General features: G+C 49.1%; 8 protein-coding genes across 8 annotated transcripts; 3 read left to right on the top strand and 5 right to left on the bottom strand.

The window, feature by feature from the left end:
- Positions 1-129: 129 nt before the first annotated feature.
- N7466_008102 (PRCC domain-containing protein) lies at positions 130-1305 on the bottom strand (the record flags this gene model as incomplete). The annotated part of the gene is made up of 1 exon (XM_057167491.1): positions 130-1305. One exon carries the CDS (start codon positions 1303-1305, stop codon positions 130-132), a length of 1176 nt encoding a protein of 391 aa, XP_057018122.1.
- Positions 1306-4327: 3022 nt separating this feature from the next.
- Positions 4328-4738, bottom strand: tim13 (protein translocase subunit TIM13; the record flags this gene model as incomplete). The annotated part of the gene is made up of 2 exons (XM_057167490.1): positions 4328-4534; positions 4628-4738. The coding sequence occupies 2 exons, from the start codon at positions 4736-4738 to the stop codon at positions 4328-4330; spliced, it is 318 nt and encodes a 105-aa protein (XP_057018121.1).
- Positions 4739-5587: 849 nt separating this feature from the next.
- Positions 5588-7267, top strand: N7466_008100 (C1 family peptidase; the record flags this gene model as incomplete). Its single annotated transcript, XM_057167489.1, has 3 exons — positions 5588-5696; positions 5794-5885; positions 5948-7267. 3 exons carry the CDS (start codon positions 5588-5590, stop codon positions 7265-7267), a joined length of 1521 nt encoding a protein of 506 aa, XP_057018120.1.
- Positions 7268-7728: 461 nt separating this feature from the next.
- On the top strand, positions 7729-9089 carry N7466_008099 (legume-like lectin family protein; the record flags this gene model as incomplete). Its single annotated transcript, XM_057167488.1, has 6 exons — positions 7729-7824; positions 7884-7907; positions 8009-8079; positions 8149-8230; positions 8302-8562; positions 8643-9089. The coding sequence occupies 6 exons, from the start codon at positions 7729-7731 to the stop codon at positions 9087-9089; spliced, it is 981 nt and encodes a 326-aa protein (XP_057018119.1).
- Positions 9090-9428: 339 nt separating this feature from the next.
- N7466_008098 (uncharacterized protein) lies at positions 9429-10472 on the bottom strand (the record flags this gene model as incomplete). Its single annotated transcript, XM_057167487.1, has 1 exon — positions 9429-10472. The coding sequence occupies one exon, from the start codon at positions 10470-10472 to the stop codon at positions 9429-9431; it is 1044 nt and encodes a 347-aa protein (XP_057018118.1).
- A 193-nt stretch (positions 10473-10665) lies between these two features.
- On the bottom strand, positions 10666-11487 carry N7466_008097 (alpha/beta fold hydrolase; the record flags this gene model as incomplete). Its single annotated transcript, XM_057167486.1, has 1 exon — positions 10666-11487. The coding sequence occupies one exon, from the start codon at positions 11485-11487 to the stop codon at positions 10666-10668; it is 822 nt and encodes a 273-aa protein (XP_057018117.1).
- A 385-nt stretch (positions 11488-11872) lies between these two features.
- On the bottom strand, positions 11873-14593 carry N7466_008096 (Sin1 family protein; the record flags this gene model as incomplete). The annotated part of the gene is made up of 3 exons (XM_057167485.1): positions 11873-13937; positions 13998-14477; positions 14571-14593. The coding sequence occupies 3 exons, from the start codon at positions 14591-14593 to the stop codon at positions 11873-11875; spliced, it is 2568 nt and encodes an 855-aa protein (XP_057018116.1).
- A 2162-nt stretch (positions 14594-16755) lies between these two features.
- Positions 16756-18622, top strand: N7466_008095 (putative MFS transporter; the record flags this gene model as incomplete). The annotated part of the gene is made up of 4 exons (XM_057167484.1): positions 16756-16922; positions 16979-17407; positions 17482-18233; positions 18303-18622. 4 exons carry the CDS (start codon positions 16756-16758, stop codon positions 18620-18622), a joined length of 1668 nt encoding a protein of 555 aa, XP_057018115.1.
- Between the last annotated feature and the right edge of the window lie 614 nt (positions 18623-19236).

The following is a 19236-nucleotide window of genomic DNA, read 5'->3' as shown; positions in this document are numbered from 1 at the left end:
AGCGAATTCCTACTACTGGTTAACATCAGTTATTGGGGAAAACCTACTAGTATGTAATTTTGCGGTGAAATGAATTTGCAAATGAATTTTGGTATCACAATGTACACTACAAACGCTATGCTGAGACTACTACCACCCATACCTTGACCCAGCCTCCTTCTTGTTCCTTTTTCCGGTGGCAAAGTTCTCCTCCAATGCTTCTTTCTGAGAAGTTGCTGCATTGACCAACTGTTGCAAGCTGTGCTTGCCCGCTGTATTCATGGTACGCACAGGTTGATGTTGTGTGCCAGCCAGCTCGGTGGCTGCCATGGCCCGGTTGTAGGCATATTCCTTGTCCGTGTTGAATGTACGAACCTGGGAGTCGGTAGGAGCGGCATTGCGACCGAAAAGTTGGCGTCGTTCTGACTTGGACAGGTTCAAATCATCGGCGATATTTTCTAGCGAGTGTGGTCCTGCTGCTGCTGTGGGATTGGAATAAGGAGCATCAAGTGCGGATTCTGGTGCAAGGGCTGGGCCAGCCTCGGGTTGGGTGGTGTATACTAAGGGCTCATAGGTCCCTGTCGCGGTTGAAGGTAGATCGGCTTGAGAGGAAGAATCCGTCGATGATATAGAGAAGAGGCTGACTTTGGGTTTCGGTGGTGGAGGGGCCGGTGTGCTAGGATTTTCTGTGATTTGTACGTTGGCTGGTGTCGGTAACTTTCTAGAGGCGGATGATGCGGCCTTGTTGGTATTCCTCTTGTTCCGATTTGCGACAGACAGTGGTCTGAACATCATAGGATTGCCCTGCAACTTGACTTCCCCAATCTCCGTCTTTTGAAATTGTACTGAGTCTGTGGTACCGACGGTTTGCCCCAGACTACCGGCTGCTGGTATGTCTTCGCCTGTACCATCTCCTTCGGCTGTGATATTGGCAAGCTCGTTCTTGAATTCGGCATCGGCTTGCCGGTCAAATCCTGGAGTGGCACCAGTCTTCAACCCGAAGATTTTCCGCGTTGTGGCGACAGGAGCCTTCTTCTCAGCAACGCGCTTCGGGGCAGGCAAGAACGAGTTGAATCCCGATGACATGCCACCTAAACCTCCACCTAGGCGAGCCTTTTTAGGCGCACGACCATCTTCGATGTCCTGGTCCGTATGTTGTTCGGACTTGAGCCCCGGGAGGGCGACGCGGATCTTGCGCGGGTTGCTGCGGTCGACCTGGAAGCCCGCACCAGCATCAGACTTCTTTGACTTGTCTACCACGGGGACGGGGGTGATATCTGGCTCAGCATCAGAGCCTTCTGAGTCAGAATAAGCTACTAGGGCCATTATGAGAGGTGGTGAGAAGAAAGTTGAGTTCACAACTAGACTAGGCTTGCGCTATCTGCTGATAATGGATAAATTTGTGGATACCTTGACGCCTTGGTAGTGCAGCCTTGTGGCCTTGTGGCCTTGTTGCCTTTCCGCCTTGAATATCGGGCATGAATAATGACATAATCCCGGATGAATTCGTCCAAACGCAACAACAGAAAGAAAAAAAAAGCAATTCGATCTTGGATCTATAGATCTATCAGACTCATTACAAAGTCAATCTCTTGGATCGACGTTGACTCCGATCTCATGCTTTGAACTCTTGACCGCATGCAACCATCCCAAAGCTTATATTTGGGGGGGAAAGAGGCAATAAGACGTCCATGAAACTCCTCCCGGCCCCAATATGCCGGACTCACCATGTCACAACGTCATCGTCGTCATCCGGTTTCTCCGTGGTTCATTGAACAGTAGAACTTTTTGCTATGGTTTCAATCATTGGGAATTATTGAGGGATTGGAATATGGAGAATATAAGTAGATCACTTTTGGACCATACTGGATCTTAAATTGAGCACAATCGGGGTTAATCTATAGGAATATTAAGCGGAGTTACTATGTTAATATTCAATTTTGTGGCGGGAAAAGCCTGGGAATGGGGGCGAGTGGAATCACCTTAAGGGTTTAACTAGAGTAATTATACGTACACTAACTACACTTTCTCCACGACTCGATTCCATTTTACAGAGTTTCGCCTTTTCCCAACAATCCTTTTTCTTCTAATATTATTTTTTCACTCTTGAAACTAAGCTTAGTCTCTTTTTTTTACTCTTTTTTTTTGCAAATTCCAAAACAGAAAAGCAACTTATCTTAGTGGAGTTTCTCGTCCCGAAGGGGAGATCAATGCGTCATTCTGTCCGCGGGTGCCCCTCACTCTCCGGACTCTCCTCCTCCCTTCTTATGACCTACATCAACCGTCCTCCATGCCGAGCTTAGGAGGCTTGTTGAAGAAGCGGCGAACAAAGGACTCGCAGACCTTGTCCAAGGAGCTGCCTCAAGCGAATACAGACCGATCCGATCACTCTTCCAACCCGGACGCTAACCCGGACAAGGCTGAAGGTCAAGGCGCCTCCATGCAATCCGCCGAGCCGTCGCAAGGATCCTCCCAGCACCATGCCCATACCTCCAACAATGCTGCCAGCATCAACAATCTCATAAATGCTCCCGCCAATGCTGACTCGAGTACTCAGTCCCCCGCCCACAATGCGAATCCGACACCTAGTACGCAGCCACAGCCCCGCCAAGAGCGCACCACTCGGGGCAAGTATTCGCAGGGGGACTTTATGCTGCAGCGCACATTGGGCACTGGTAGCTTCGGTCGAGTTCATTTAGTCCAATCTAAGCACAATCATCGCTTCTATGCCATGAAAGTGCTCAAGAAGGCCCAAGTGGTCAAGATGAAGCAGATCGAGCATACCAATGATGAACGTCGGATGCTCAATCGCGTCCGCCATCCATTCTTGGTGACATTGTGGGGAACCTGGCAGGATTCACGGAATCTGTACATGGTGATGGACTTTGTCGAAGGTGGCGAGCTGTTCAGTTTGCTACGAAAGTCACAAGTGAGTGGATCCCGGTTTTCGAAACCCTTTTTTTAAGAAAAAAAAAAAAAAAAAAAACACCCGCACACTCTATCTCTAGTCTTGATAAGGTTTACCTAGCTAACATTTCGCTTTCTTTCCCCCTCCCCAGCGATTCCCTAATCCCGTTGCCAAATTCTATGCTGCGGAAGTGACGCTTGCTCTAGAGTATTTGCACCACCATCAGATCATTTATCGTGATCTTAAACCCGAGAATCTCCTTTTGGACCGTCATGGTCACTTGAAGATTACAGATTTCGGTTTCGCTAAGGATGTTCCCGACATCACCTGGACCCTGTGCGGAACGCCCGATTATCTTGCTCCGGAAGTAGTGTCCTCAAAGGGATACAACAAATCCGTCGATTGGTATGCTTCCTGCCCAATGCCATGCAGCATTTTCCTTCAGTTTATTCATTTATTTCTTCTCTAACCCAATTGCGTTCTAGGTGGTCATTGGGAATTCTCATTTTCGAGATGTTGTGCGGGTTTACCCCATTCTGGGATAGCGGGTCCCCGGTGAAGATCTATGAAAACATTTTGCGTGGAAAGGTCAAGTACCCGCCATATCTGCATGATGATGCCGTCGATCTCCTCTCCCAGCTGATCACTGCCGATCTGACGAAGCGCCTGGGCAATTTGCATGGCGGACCCTCCGATGTCAAGAACCACGCTTGGTTTGCCGAAGTCACCTGGGATCGTTTGGAGCGCAAGGATATTGATGCTCCCTACATCCCGCCCATCCGCGGTGGACAGGGTGATGCAAGCCAATACGACAAATATCCCGAAGAGACGGAGCACTATGGCCAGGAGGGTGAAGATGCGTACGTATACTCTCTGTACTCTCCGTTTTTGTTTCTTGTTCAATCTTGGTGCTATAGGAGCTTACATTTTCTCCCTACAGATATGGTCATCTATTCCCCGACTTCTAAAAGTGCTTGTACGATTTATGACGAGATATGAAACCCCCGCTGCAATCAATCGCGCGGGGGATTTGGCACTGGCACTAGTCAGAATCGCCGAGGAAAAACAGATGTGATCATAGTAGCCAGCCTAACGGCATCTAACGGCATTTAGTGGTTTTATGGAATCGTATATTTCAGCAATTGAAATCGAGTTTTCTTTTTTTTATGCTTACACCTCTTAATGCTGCGGTCATATACACAGAATATAAAGTAAAAATATAAAGTGGAATGTATTCCCCCGATCCTCTCTACCCTGGTCAATCAGACCATAAGCCCCAAAGAAGAACCACGATACCGAATAATGTACACGGGCTCTCCGGCCTTTTTTTAATCGTACACAGATCATGTTGAGATCTTTGTCATCCCCGGTCTCTTGCCTGCTCCAGAATCCAACCTTTTCTCGGGAGGATGCAAATTCATTCGTTCATTTCATCGCTATTTACAGACCGGAGCCGAGCGAGGCAATGACGTTCGCGTCACCCGCTTTCTTGGACTCGACAGCGACACGGCTGATGTAGGAGCGGCTGATAATGTTCCAGGTGGAAATGTACTTGTTCATACAGCTGCTCACACAGGTGTTCTCCTGGGCGGACATGGAAGCACCGGGGCTGGGGACACAGGCTTCGAAGCAGTGGTCGTTGACTTTCTAAAAGTTTATTAATTAGCATTGTCGAAGCATGACATGAAGACAGGGGCAATTGCGAGAACGAATGCATGCAGGCGCGAACGAGTGACGTACTTGAATCAGGAGACGAGCGTTGTTCATGGCAGCCTCCTGCTGGACTTGCAACATGAGGCCGGCCTTGGTTTCAGCAGAGGAAGGGGAAGAGGAGCCACCGAGGAAAGACATTTTGAGTGGTATTAGGGGTGGAAGGAGATGTTGTAGAGTTGGCTGGATATGATCGTATTTCGAGGTCCGACAAGATCTGAGCTTCCGCTGTGGCGGTGCAAGAGCAGCCACAGGCTTGTGCCTTTGATATCAGGCATCGATATATAGTAGACACTAGTAAATATGAGCATATCATACCAGTTGACTGATTCATACATGTTCCTCTATTCAAATGTTCCAGACTATTGATCTCTGGTAAAATAGAATAAAATAAAATCCTTGTAATATTTCAAGCCTGATCATCTTAGGGTGTTTAGAAGATACTACGGTAGCTATCCAGCATGAGCCCAACATTAGCCTCCAGGTCATTCGACTCATTCCTCTGGGCTCCATCTTTAAATCATCAATTGATATGTTCCTCTGATTATCTCATGTGAGGTCAAAGGCATAGTAAAAAAACCATTTGGGTAACACTGGCATATATAAACTCCGAAGCGGTCACATACTTCACTTTGAAGCCGGAGTCCGTATAGACCGACGGAATCACGGCAGGCAACAACGCCACTAGATAAGAAGCAAGTGAATAAAGGCTTATCATTGCTCCAGATAAGGAGAAATGTAGTGCATACTACTATGTACAGTCAGTGCTCATAAAGAGTAAGTAAAGAATGCAAGTCATGGGGTTTTTATCAGTTACGTGTAACGTGACCAATCACATTGCACTTGAACTACTGACGCCAATCGAGCTGATCATGCACCATATCACACCTTCCCCGCACCCGTGTGGTCCTAAACCCCCTTCCTTTACCTTTGGTACTCACTCCTTCTCGAGGATAAATCTCAATTTCCATCTCATCTTCATCTGCCATCATGGGTACCCCATTTTCTAAGCCAGACCCGGTCACAGAGAAGGCACCTATTGCAAAGATGTCGGTCACGAGATCTAGTCAGAGCACGGAAGAAGAACATACTGAATACCGTTCGTGTGCACTTTCATCAATCTGAATGTTTTCATATTTGGATGACTTTTTATTTTTATTTTATTTATTTTTATCCCTTTATTAACAAGATCATAGCTCCTCCGTCGTATCCTGTTCGAGAGAGAATCCAGACATTAGCCCCCTCTCATGTGAAAGATTGGAACGAGACTCTATTGAGCGATTCCAAGGTATGACCAAACAAACCGTTGCCCCAAAGATAAAGAATTGTTTTCTCATATTCTGGATGCAGAACCGTCTCGCGATTTCTAGTTTTGCTACTCAACCCTATGCATCAATCCTCACCAATCAGCGAGTCGTCCAATCTGATCTGCAAATCTTTAACCTGACCGTACCAATCGAGGGAGCTCCGATTACAAACCAGCGTTCTTCCGGGCGTTGTTGGCTCTTTGCCTCGACCAATGTCTTCCGCGTACCGCTGATGAAGGCCTACCAGCTTAAGGAATTTGAGCTCAGTCAAGCTTATCTATACTATTGGGACAAGATTGAAAAAGCGAATTGGTTCTTTGAACAAATCATCGCGACTGCAGACCAAGATCTCTCTAGTCGACTGGTCCAAAAGCTTTATGAGGACCCAGTCACTGATGGCGGTCAGTGGGATATGGTCGCCAATCTGGTTCAGAAGTATGGTCTGGTCCCCCATGCACTGTACCCTGATGCCTACCACGCCCAAAATAGCTCTAAGCTCAACTGGCTCCTTACTGCCAAGCTGCGCGAGCAGGCATTGGCCCTTCGCAAACTGGCCGCTAAGAAGGCAGATCCCAAGTCCGCTTATCTACTCTCCGTCAGTAAGGACAAGTTCCTGCAAGAGGTCCACTCGCTGGTGACTCTTCTCCTGGGTCCCGCGCCGAGCCCGGATAAGCCGTTTGTCTGGCAATACTATGATGCCAATGGAACTGCCCGTGAGGTGCGAAAGACCCCGGTAGAGTTCGGGCAGCAGGCTCTTCGCTCGCAGACACGAGCAGCATGTCGTAGCAATGGTGCTGCTCTCTCCCCCGCGCGGTTCTTCAGTCTAGTCAACGACCCGCGCAATGAGTATAATCGATTACTAACTGTTGACCGACTTGGCAACATTGTGGAGGGGCAACCCATCACATATGTCAATGTAGAGATGCCGGTCCTCAAGCGGGCCGTCATTGCCATGCTCAAGGCTGGACATCCTGTCTTCTTTGGCTGTGATGTGGGCAAATTCTCCGATACGACCCTTGGTATCATGGATCCGGAGCTCACTGACCTCACTCTCGGGTTTAATGTTTCGCTTGGTATGAACAAGGCCGAGCGCCTTGCCAGTGGAGAGTCATCCATGACCCATGCCATGGTTATCACGGCAGTGCATCTTGAAAATGACGAGCCCGTTCGCTGGCGTGTGGAGAATTCGTGGGGCCAAACAGCAGGAGACAAGGGTTGGTTTGTCATGACCGATCGATGGATGGATGAGTACACTTTCCAGGCGGTTGTGGACTCAAACTTTGTGTCATCTGAAGTCCGAGCTATCCTAGGCCAGACTGCTATTGTCTTGCCTCGGTGGGATCCGATGGGCGTGCTGGCTTAGATTCAGCCATGAATTTTTTTTATTCCAGATTTATCAGAATGTCTTATTGAACTCATGAGTAATCAAAGGCTTTGAATTGACTTCTTCCTTATGAATTGGTAGAAATGAAGTTATTCAGAAACTCGGAGTTAATGACTTAACAAGGTACTCTTAGCTCTATTCTGCAGGATCGGCGTCTGTGGCTGATACGGTTCGCTGCGCCACAAGTTACATAGTGGACACCTTAGCCTTCAAGTAGGTACACACGCACTCGTATACGGTCCCTTCCAACTTCTTTCTCCAACTCACACCAACATTCGGCTTTCGCTCTCTCTATTCGCCTCTCGCCGTTTCTTTTTCTTTCTTTCTATTCATTTCCAAGTCCCCTGGGTTCTCGGGTCCTGGTGACACCGCAACCCCATCCATCCCACCCCCGGTCCCTCCTTGAACTGCCCCCAATTGGGCCATAATTCGACTTCAACATGCGTCTGCCGATTCTTTCTTCCCTCCTGTGCCTTGCTGGCCTGATCGCCGCCCCTGTCAACGCCTATGACGACCCCAATATCAAAAGCATTCCTGTAGGTGTTGTGTTTACAGCCTCATGCAGCCGAGGTACTGACGATCATGTCACCTATAGCTCCGAACGCACAGCTTGACTTCGGTATGATGCCCCGTAAACTCTCGCCCTAGCTTATTATTCAAGAACATCAGCGTTGGTGGGAAAAGCGACCTTCAGAGCGCCGTTGTTGACATTCGCGACAGCCATACCTCGATTCGGACTTCCAAAGCCGCTGGTTCGACTTCGGAGGAGATACAGTGATCCGGGCTGATAAGTGAGAATATACCCCACGATGTGTGGACTTGGTGGATATAGCTCTGAGCGATGCTGACTGTTTTGCAAGATACATCCGGCTCACAGCCGACCGCGCCTCGCAGCAAGGTTGGATCTACTCTCGCGTACCTTTGACGGCGACCAACTGGCAGGTGAGTGCCAGCGATTTCTCCCCAATTTATACATTGAATAGCGAATGTCAAATCGCTTACACTATCTCCAGATCGAACTGGAATTCGAGATCCACGGCAATGGCAACTTGCATGGTGATGGCTTCGCACTCTGGCTCACCAAGCAGCGCGCCACTCAGGGCCCTGTCTTCGGTTCCACTGACCGTTTCGAGGGTCTTGGAATCTTCTTCGATACCTACAAGAACAACCGTCCTGGTGTCTCGTTCCCCTACGTCATGGCCATGATGGGCGACGGTCAGACCACTTACGATCAGGCCCATGACGGCAAGGCTAACGAGCTTGCTGGATGTTCGGTAAGCTATAGTCATTCCGCGGTTCAAGCATTCTTGCTTGCTGCAGTACAATATCAGCTAATACAGAATCTCACCTATAGGCTCGCGGTCTCCGTAACGCTCCCGTTCCCACCAAGGCCCGTCTCACCTACTTCCAAGACAAGTCTCTCTCCCTGGAACTTCAGTACAAGACCGAAGACACCTGGGTCGAGTGCTTCAACCTTAACGCCGAGGACGCGAACATCGCTATTCCCTCCGTTGCTTACCTGGGTCTCTCCGCCGAGACAGGCGAGTTGAGCGACAACCACGACATCATCTCCCTCAAGGCCGAGAACCTGTACTCCGTTGGCCGCAACAACGCTGGTGGTAGCCGTGGATCGGATAAGGGAACTGGGCGTGGCCGTAGCGGCAGCGTCAAGCCCAAGAAGGAAAAGTCTGGCAGCTGGACCTGGTTCTTGTTCAAGGTTGTTCTATTCTTCGGTGCTATTGTCGGTGGTTACTTTGGATGGACTGTTTACCGGACAAAGGCGCGCTCTTCGCGCTTCTGAACTGAAATTCGGCAACTATATTGCGGTAACACAGTTACCAAACAAGAAAAATCTGGAATATACTGTGATTCCTAAAATATGAAGTCGCTCCCAGCCTGTGTCGAACGACTTGGTCTTGCATAGCCTGTTTATCTCTTGATTTGTGGTTTTTTTTTTGTGGTTTAGGTAGCTTTCTGTTATTTGAAATGATTCCAGTCACGATAAGTTTGTCAATGTTATGCAACTGCTTAGAAGACAAGAAAAGAGAACATAAACTATCTAAAATCTAGGGTATCATAAAGAAGAACACCATTCCATGCGAACCAACCTTGGAAATATCAAAACCAGGCTTGGATACTATCAAGTCTTACGCTCTCGCAGTTCATTCCACATCCGATCCACGATCTGAAACACCTCCGTCACACTGCGCATGACAACATCATCAATCCCAAGCCCACTATACCGATGCTGAATCTTATCAGGATGCCACCGCACCCGCTCAACCTTCAATATAGTCATCAAGTCATCAGAGGAAGACGCATGTCGCATGAACTCCTCCACAGAGTCGGGAGCCACATCAACCCGCTTGCCAGATTCAACCGGCCAAAACAGTAGATTACGCAAAGGCTTCGCCTTCGATTTCGGTTTCGACTTCGACTTCGACTTCGAGCCAGCCGTAGCGGTACTGGCAACTTCTTCCACATCCCCCTCTTCTTCTTTCCCTTCCATCCCAACCTCCTCCACAATCTTCGCAATCTCCTCCCACCGCGCAAGATACATCTCCCAAGCCTCCCCCCACTTCTTCCTCTTCTTCCTCTCCGCACCCCGCCTCAAACTATCCTCCATCGCCCGCTCAAACGACATCCGCTCCGCATCCTCGGTGCGCCCGCGCTCACTCCGCATCTTATTCCGCCGCCGCTCCTCGCGCCACTTTGCCTGTTCATCCAGCATGCCTTCGCGCGTGCGCTCCCACATGCGTGCGCGGACGTACGCGGCGTATTCCTCTTCGTCCATTTGTTCCAGTTCGCCATTCGGTCCTTGGGTTTCGGGGATGGCGAAGTTGTGGATTGGTTGGCCGTATACGCCTTCCCAGTATGCGGCGCCTTCGTCGTCGCCCATTGCGTCGAAGAGAGATTCGCGGAATGCGGCGTCGGGGGAGAGCGGTTGGCTGGTTGGGTTGAGATCATCTTGGAGGTGGGTTGTTGTGCGGTGAGGGGGTCGACGTTTGTGAGTTTTTTCTCGTGGCTTTGTGCTTGGACTGTGGGTGCGCTTGCGAGATGAATGCTTTGTTGACTTGAAGCGGAATTTGCTCGGGTGGGATTGAGTCGAGGAACGTTCTTTTGGAGGGCGGTTTTCGGTTTCTTTGAGCCCCGTGGGCGTATTAGACCTTTCTTTACTCTCCATGCTCAGGTCGGGGGATTCCAAGCGAGTGTAGTGCCTGGTAATGGAAAGTTGCAAAAGTGACGTCGGAAAATTGGAGATCGGAGATCTTAGTCAAAGGCTTATCTTATCGTGGACCTTCCAGTATACAAGGAAATCAACAAGCAGCATCGAGTATATCTTTACTTCTATTTATTCATACGCGCTAAAGATCATTTTATCTAACATCCTCAAACGCAACGTCCAGTTTCTCTCCTCTAACCCAAGCCAGCACCATCTCCGCAAACAAATCCGGCTCCTCCATATGCCAGGCATGCCTAACACTGCGATGCAACACAACCCGACTCCCACCCCCCTCTTCCCCAACAACACAGGCAAAAAGCGCCCTCGAGGATTCAACTCTATCTCTCGACAACCAAGTCTTTGGCGAAGCCGCACAAACAACCAAAACTCTCGCTCGAATATCCCCAACAACCCTCGGCTCAAAGATCGCCTTCACAACCGCAGTCATAAGCCCGTACCCCGCATCCCCATTCTTCCACTGCGCCAGCTCCACACGCGGACTCGCCGCAAGATTGACTAAATGATGCAGCATGTATATAGGAGGTATGATCAGCGAGGTAAAGAGCCGCGATCTCGGAATAGTGTTGTACCCAGATGCGATGACGGATACTATCTGGCCTGGTTTAGCGCGCTCGGCCACACAGGCTGCTATGTGTGCGCCGAGACTTAGGCCTACGACGTGTGCACGGCCGTTCTTTGCTTGTGTTGCTATCAAGGCGATGACTCGGTCTGCGGCATATTCGACCGTGAATGGATGGATGGTTATTGAGCGGCCGTGAGCGGGTAGGTCGGGCAGGAGGACGTGGTAGCCTTTAAGGACGAGGTCTGGGGTGACATTTGCCCATTCTTGACTGCTTCCGCAGGCACCGTGGATGAAGAGAATGCTTTCTTTCCCTGTTGTGTTTTGAGATTCGTAGAATAGCTCTGGGGTTGGTTGAGGCTCTGCTGCCTGCGGTGTGCCTGCTTGGCTACCCATAGCATATCACTATGACACTACTTGTAGGTATACAATATTCAACACTGGGGTAGGCTGACCTTGTTTATAATCTAAGGGGTAACGGATACTATTTATATGGACCTAATAAGCAGAGAGCTGTTTGTTTCGGATAAAAGTACTAGCAGTTGTTTGAATGTTTCACAGCCTCCGGGGCTAAAGCTCCTTGGCACCTGCAATGTTGGCTCTAGTCCTGGCTTGCATCGGTTCGACTATGGGCAATTGAGGATCTACATGAACCTTTTGTATATTTGAAAAGTTTGAAATGCTCAGATTTGCCAATCATAAATCCCTAACTCCAAAAACCCAACCACTCCGCCCAATGGATACCCAATGACACCAGACCGAACAGGTGGACCCTGGAAAATCAAACACGATATTGCGCCATGTTCTTCTTGATTTCATCCACAATCTCAACCGCTTCCAAGGCATTCCGTGCCTCAAAATCATACCGCTTCTGCTCATTGGCTTCATTGCCTCGCAGAACAACCACCCGGAAACTTTTCGGGTGGCGCCGACTCACTTTACAACCCACCACATCATTGAAGTTGATGGAGCGAGTCTTGGAATCAGAAGCGTTCTTCCCTGTTTCGCCAGGTACGATGTGCATGTAGTCGTTATCAAAGGTAAGGATGCGATGATTCGAAGCTGTAAAAGACATCGGTTGCTTGCGGTAAACATGATACCGACGATAGTAACCTCCAATGAGATCCTGCTTCTGGGAAGAAGATGGGAGCATATGGTTGCCTTTCTTGCCCTTCTTGACGGCACCTGGGTTAGGGCCAGTGCCGTCCGGTTGAAGGGGTGTATTGGGTGATAGGCTGCCTGGTGATCCACCAAGTGACAGGGGGCCTGCGCCAAATCGCCGTCTAACAAGATCGAGTTCGGTTACGTTTCCCAATGCTTCCACTGTCCGATCAAGTAGTGCAACCGTGTTTGACCCCATTACTTTGAGAAGGTAATTTCCTTTGTCCAACCCCCAGCGTTTGCATACCGAGTCTAAAATCTCCGCGATATAACTATCGGTAGTTGTATTCAGGGTCATAACGTGCGCAGAGCCTTCTAGGTTGAGGAATCGAATTTTCAAGGTCTTGGTGATTCCAAGTCGGGGTGTTGCATGGGATATCGGAACTGCGGGTCGATCCGCAGGGGTCAATGTGTTGTCGTGGATTGCAGACTTGAATGTCGGACCCAGGATCGGATTCTGGCGCTCAGTTGGAAGATTGATCTGCGGCACAGGCTGGGCACCTGCTACTCCAATTTGGGCTGGCGATTCACTTTCCTCGGGCTCTATACTCTGGCTGTATTGAGGGTACAGTCTTTCGTTTTCTTCGAATTCACTCTGAGACGCTTCCACTAGTGCAAATTCATCCCATGGTCTTCCACGTGCACGTGCGCGCGACTTTGCAGCTTGGTTATTGTTGGAAGTAAAGTCCGTCATGGGAAGTGTGCGGCCGAGGGCTGGGAAGTCGTACTCCACCTCGCCGTCATCAACCATGCGCAATGCCCAGCGATTCACAGTCAGCTTCTCACGTTGGAGTGGGGGAGCTCGCGACTGTTCCGAGTATGTCCAAAGGGCGAGGCCAATCACTTCAGCAACGGAAATATGCGCAGGGTGGTCAGAAAGTTTGGATTCCCTCATGAGTGGCATATCCAGTGGCAGGCCTGGGTTGGATGACAAGGGTAGGTATATCTTAACCCACAATGGGTCTTGCTGGCCTAATCCAGAAAGGACCATAAATTTCTCTACTGGGTTGCTTGGGGCGCGTGTCCGGGCTTTTATTTGTCGAGTCAGCAAGCTTACAGGTTGTACGATGCTGATCGGCCGCGGCGGTGGAAGGTCCTGTAGTTCGGGAGTCGAGATGGTCTTCGACTTCCGGGCCGAGTTTCCCTGGGGTCCATTCCCAGTCGGCAGTTTATGCATGAGGGCGACTGGCGAGGACGAGTCCAAACCACCGCTGATCCCCACCCCAGCAAGGAGCAGGGATCCAGAGCCAGCCGTGGCATCGAATTCAGATGACAGAGCTGATCCAACCGACTCCGCCCCAGAATCTTCATCCTGCTCTTGCAAGTCCTCAAGGGCCAAACTCTCTGCACCACGGCTGCCAGTCCTCTCCCGGCGTCTTCGAGGTCGCTCAAATACTTCATTGGTGGTCGAGAACTGAACCTGCCCCGGCCTGTGCCCTTGTGTGTCAACCTCGTTATCGGTCGATAGCTCACTGCTTGTTGCGGTATCGCGCCGTGGCCGGCGTCCTTGATTCTTGACGGATGTCCCCAGGGATCCGGATCGGTAGTGATTTGCGACATTTTGCGTTGCGGGTGATGTGATCAAGGGTTCGGGTCGATCACCCTGTTCGCCCGACCGCATTGGAGAGGAATCGGATCGGTCCCGGCGAATAGGCATCTTGGGGAAATCGATTTGATCGGTAGATCTGGGAGCTTGGAGTTAGAACTAGGGATGCTCGCAAGTCAACCAAACAACGATTACATACCTTCTTGGGTTGTCCCCATCATCGTCGCTGTCGCTCAAGTCACTGCTATCATCGTCCTCTGCTGCTGCGTGCCTCTGGACCTCCTGTTGACGTTCTCGTCGAAGCTTTTTCTTCGCAGCTCGGTCCTGATTCTTTCGCGCCGTGATATCCATGGTACTCTTCCCAGTGACCATGCCACCTTCGTCTTCCTCGCCGTCCTCCAGACCAAGGCCATGAAGCTCATCGCGTGCAGCATTCGCGTCTCGAACGGCAAGTCGATAATATTCCGAGGAGACTGCTGCTGTTGTCGGTATCGGTGGGGAATATGTACGTTTTAGCGAGGATGCACTGCTGGCATTGTTGTTGTTGGTAACGGTCGACCAGCCCGCAGCGCGAAACCCAGGGGTATTGAGGACGGAATTGTTGACGTTTATCAAGCGGTCACCGATTCCGTCTTTGATAGTGGTGAGGTAGGAGGATCGTAATTGCCAGATAGTGAAGCTGTTTCAGTTGGGTCAGCGCACACTCCACCGAGAGGGTTTGATGGAGGGGAGGAGGGGGAGACGAGGTAAGAACAGCGCCCCTCGAACGTACTCTTCATTGTGGAGGAGAGACATGTTCTCAGAATTTCCGGAGAGAGCACCGGTAGCTAGTAATGACTAGCAAGCAGAAAAGGCACAGCCCAATGGATGGTGTCGAGTGATAGATCTTAACAACGGATGGGCTTTAGAGCTGACACGGCATGCTCACAGAGGGCACGCGCAGCAGGAGGGGAAGCATAGGCTTCCAGATAGAGATAGTGTTTTCAAGCAGGACCAGCCTGGAGGAAAAGAAAGAATATGAAACGCTGGTAAAGGCGGAGTGCATGTGGAGGGTCAAGCGGAAGTTGATCAGGTTGAGTGGCGGTTCTCCGCAGATCATTTCCCCGCCCAGTGACCACCTTCACTTTACTAGTACCTTTCAAATGTTAGCACTTCAAATCAACATCTGAACAATCCAACTTCAATGTTTCGACTTGTAGGAATAATTGACTAGTAATGAAGAAATCTGGAACTATGTAGTTAATTTGACGTATTGAAATTCTAGTTTCAAATTCATGTTCGAGTAAATATTGGATACAAACAAATGACAACATTCAAATGTTCAAATGTTGCACGTGAAGTTGTTTACATCGGTGGATATATTTCCTAGTAACCTACGCATCAATGCGGACACCTCAACATCGAACATTTAAGCCTTTAACTACACACATTAGTATGCACGACATAACATTTGAATGTTTAAAACAGACAAGCGATATTCCATTTCAATGCAATGTAGGTAGCCATGCCTTGAGAGGATTCGAAGAGCTTGACTTTTCAAATATCAACATTTCCTCATCCATGCGGATGACATAGAATACCACTGGATGAAACATTTGAACCTTCCTTCCCACCTCGCAAACAGTATATGTATACCCGGTATCCTACTGCACATGTGAAGTCGCCAACCTCATTTGTACTTCTTCGAGGACATTCTCTACGCGCGAGAAGATATCCTTACCTTTGTCAAGACGAAAGAGTGATCTGCTGGTTATGTACCAGATGCTGATGAATTTGGGACCTTACTAGGACTTTATGCAATACATATGTAGCGACTTCCAGTCACAGGGATTGAAGTGGAACTGATACCGGAGCTATGAAGGGCTGATGTAGAGTTTGAAAGGCGAATACATATGTAAGTACAGAGTTACTAGATGCCTAATAGTAGGCTGCACATGTGAGATTGGTTCAATGAGTTGACGGGGCTGAGACAAGGTTGGAAGAAAGAGAGAACAAGGCGACTGCCAAGAGCTGGGGTGCATGATGGGAAGAATCAAGAATCAAGAATAAGAATCAAGGTAGATGGAGTAGTAGTATGTACTCTAGTACATACTAGTACATACTATAGTACATACTCGATCCTGAGTCATCGTCAACTGGTTTCCCCCCATTTCCCACTCTACTCATGTTCCAATTCAAACCATTCATGTCCACCATTTGCTTCGTCCTAATAGCCCCCACTTTCTAACTATGAAAATCTTTGGAATATACTCATATGTGCCCAATTTTGCTTCTCCGGGATCCCTGGGGACCTGGGGTTGAACCCGCACGAACCAGAGATCATATCAAATGAAAGAAAGAGTAGGCATAGGTGGTGATACACGGTTTCACTGATTGGACAAGATCCGCCACCGGGCGTTCTGTCCACGCAATGTCGGGAGTTGCCCTCCACTTCCTCAAATACCTAGCAGGCCGCAGACCAGCCCACTGAATGATCGACCAGACTACAGCCAATATCCCCTATTATACGCGTGGAAAGTCTAACACTTGCACTTGTTGGAATCTTGACAGTCTTTACTTGAATCAAGGACCCGTACAAGCTATCTTACCCCCGAGAGGTTTACGAGTTTAGCCATTAGGAGAAATAAATTGTTGGTTAATTGAGAGGGGTCGGCAGGATTGCAAGCTAAGCTATGGCTGGACCCTTCACATGACAGTCCCTGATAACATAGATCCACTGGTCCACTGGCCACTTGAATTGCCATGGTATTAATTGCCGTGATTGGTTGGTTCATCATCAGCGAGGAATGCCCTCCACACCCCGGGAAGTGGACCTCAACAACTTCCCCAGATTATGTGGGGCCCCGCACAGTTGATGTTAATGATACTCCAGCTCGAGCTGAGCAATAGCTTATATACCATTAAGCAGCCCCATCTTTGGTGATGATCGTCAGTTCGTTCCACGGACATCTCTTGCCATGGCCCGCACACAAGTCAAAGAGCGCTACGAGGAAGGGTTTACTGAGCACGATGAGAAGACACCACATACCAAGACTCTCGGTCATCTGCGTCTGCGAGACTCGGAGACCAATGAGGTGATTCTGGTTCCTACACCTTCATCCGATCCGAAGGATCCTCTTAATTGGTACCAAAAGAACTCGCACGCCTCTCTTGTTAAGGGCTCCTCTGATTCTTTTCTAGGCCACGATGGTTCAAACTATACACTGCTATTGCAGTTTGTCTCGCCATGGTTCTTTGCAACTTCCTCGCTGCCGGACCTACGCTGGCAATTGTGCAGACCGCAGAGGACTTCTTCCCCGACTGGAAGGAGACAGGTATCTCGTCCGCGATCGCTAAGACAGCGTACTTTTTCAATTGTACAGCTCTCTTCCAGGGTTTGGGTAATCTGCTTTGGATGCCTCTCATCAACAAGTATGGACGTCGCGCTGTCTACGTGACCGCCTTCACCATCTATACCATCACCGCCGTCTGGTGTGCCGTCGCCAAGGAGTATGCGAATTTCCTTGTTGCAAGAATTGTTATGGGAATCGCGGCTGGAGCTGGAGAGTGCCTCGCCCCTATTACCATTGCCGATATTTTCTTCTTGCACGAGCGTGGAGCTATCACTGCGTATGAATCCCAGAACAGAATAAAAGACCTCAATTTTGGAGAGAGAGCATAGCTAACTCAACATTCATACATAGTTTATACAATGCCTCCCTTAACTTTGGTGTCGCTAGCGGTGCCGTCATCGATGGATTCATCGTCAAGCTCCACCCATGGCGCTACATCTACTATGTTGCTATTGCCCTGATCGGTACCATGACTATCGTTGTCTGGTTCACTTTCCCGGAGACAGCCTATAACAGAGCCCCAACTACATCCAACAGCATCACCACACTTTCAGCCTCTGGTGAGCGGGTTCGTCGCAGTTCAAAGGGAGAGGAGACGGGTGCTTCCGAAATGCAAGAAGAAGTTACTCTTGAACAAGGAGAGACGAGCCGAGGTTGGTTCCAGGGTGGTCTGAAGCTATACCACGGAAGATATACGGACGAGTCTCTATGGCAGATGACAATTCGCCCTGTGGGTTTATTGATCCTCCCACCCGTTCTGTGGGCTACTCTTGTGATGTCAGTCACCATCGGATTCATCACGGCCATCACATCCAACGTGGCCTCTGCATTTGCCGACACATACGGATTTGCCGCATGGCAAGCTGGTCTCTGCTTCTTTGCTGCCATTATAGGATGTCTATTTGGTATCTTACTTGGTGGACATCTCTCTGATTGGATTGCTGATTTCTTCACACGTCGCAACAACGGTATTCGAGAGCCGGAGATGCGTCTTCCTGCTATGATGATTAGTGTCATTACGGGACCTCTCGCATTGGCTCTTTACGGATGTGGTATCAAGTGGAAGATGCACTGGATCGTTCCTACCATTGGTATTGGTCTCAGTAAGTTATTATCCTCAACCACAACTCATCCAGAGAATATTGGTGGGATTGGTTTCTAACATCATCTAGTCAACTTCACAATCACCCAGGCTACCAATGTTTCCCTCGTATATACCATTGACAGCTACCGCCCTATTGCGGGAGAGGTTGTTGTAACTCAGCTTGCCTTCAAGTCCGCGTTTGGCTTCTTACTTGGATTTTATACCAACCCCTGGGTCGACATCCATGGTTATAATGTGGCTTATGGAGAGATGGCCGCGATCTGTGGAGGTGTTCTTGTTTTCTGGATTCCTCTGTTCATCTGGGGAAAGAAGATTCGGGAAAAGACTCTGAGCTGGCGCGTCATGAAGTGGGTGCAGTGGGATACGGACAGAGAGGTTGGCGAGTAAATGATCTTCTATTGTTAACACAGGTTAGCAGTAAATAGCCAGCAGGCTAGCACCTTAGTAATTTTACCATAAGTTTATGATGATTACTTGAACAAGTAGTTCAACTGCGTACTATGTTTCCTCCTCTCCAATTGAGATGTTTTCATAATCATTCACCCTTCTTAAGGGGAAAAAAAAAATTACAGCCAAGACATGCTCGCAATGCCTGTGCTGACTGCAGGACTAGATGTGCCTGCTACTACTAGACAGATGTATCGCAAGAGCCGTTTAGTCTTGAGCGTGTCTAGACTGGTCTCAAGTGCACAGCATATGGAGGTCTATACCGCACAAACTTGACACTACTCAAGATAGAAACTGGGCGATTATCTTAATGCCAACCAAATCGTTGAGAATTCGACCCGTGTACTAATGAAGACACGGCGGCAAAGCACAAATTGTAATTCTTATTGAAGAAATTAATGGCGGCCTGGGGTATTCTGGTTTTGTCAGAATACATCCAGACAGTGAGAAATTCCCTCTGTAAGGTAATGAGGACATGTAACTGACTGAACTCGTCCTGAGTTATTCCAAACGTGTCTCTTGTCCTTGACTTTCAATCCCCTTTCTTTCTTTCT

This window comes from Penicillium verhagenii, assembly GCF_028828195.1.
Source record: "Penicillium verhagenii strain IBT 33310 chromosome Unknown utg000008l_segment0_segment0, whole genome shotgun sequence".
Taxonomy (NCBI): Eukaryota; Fungi; Ascomycota; class Eurotiomycetes; order Eurotiales; family Aspergillaceae; genus Penicillium; species Penicillium verhagenii.
Note: the sequence above shows the minus strand (reverse complement) of the source record. Positions and strands in the feature narration are given on the sequence as shown.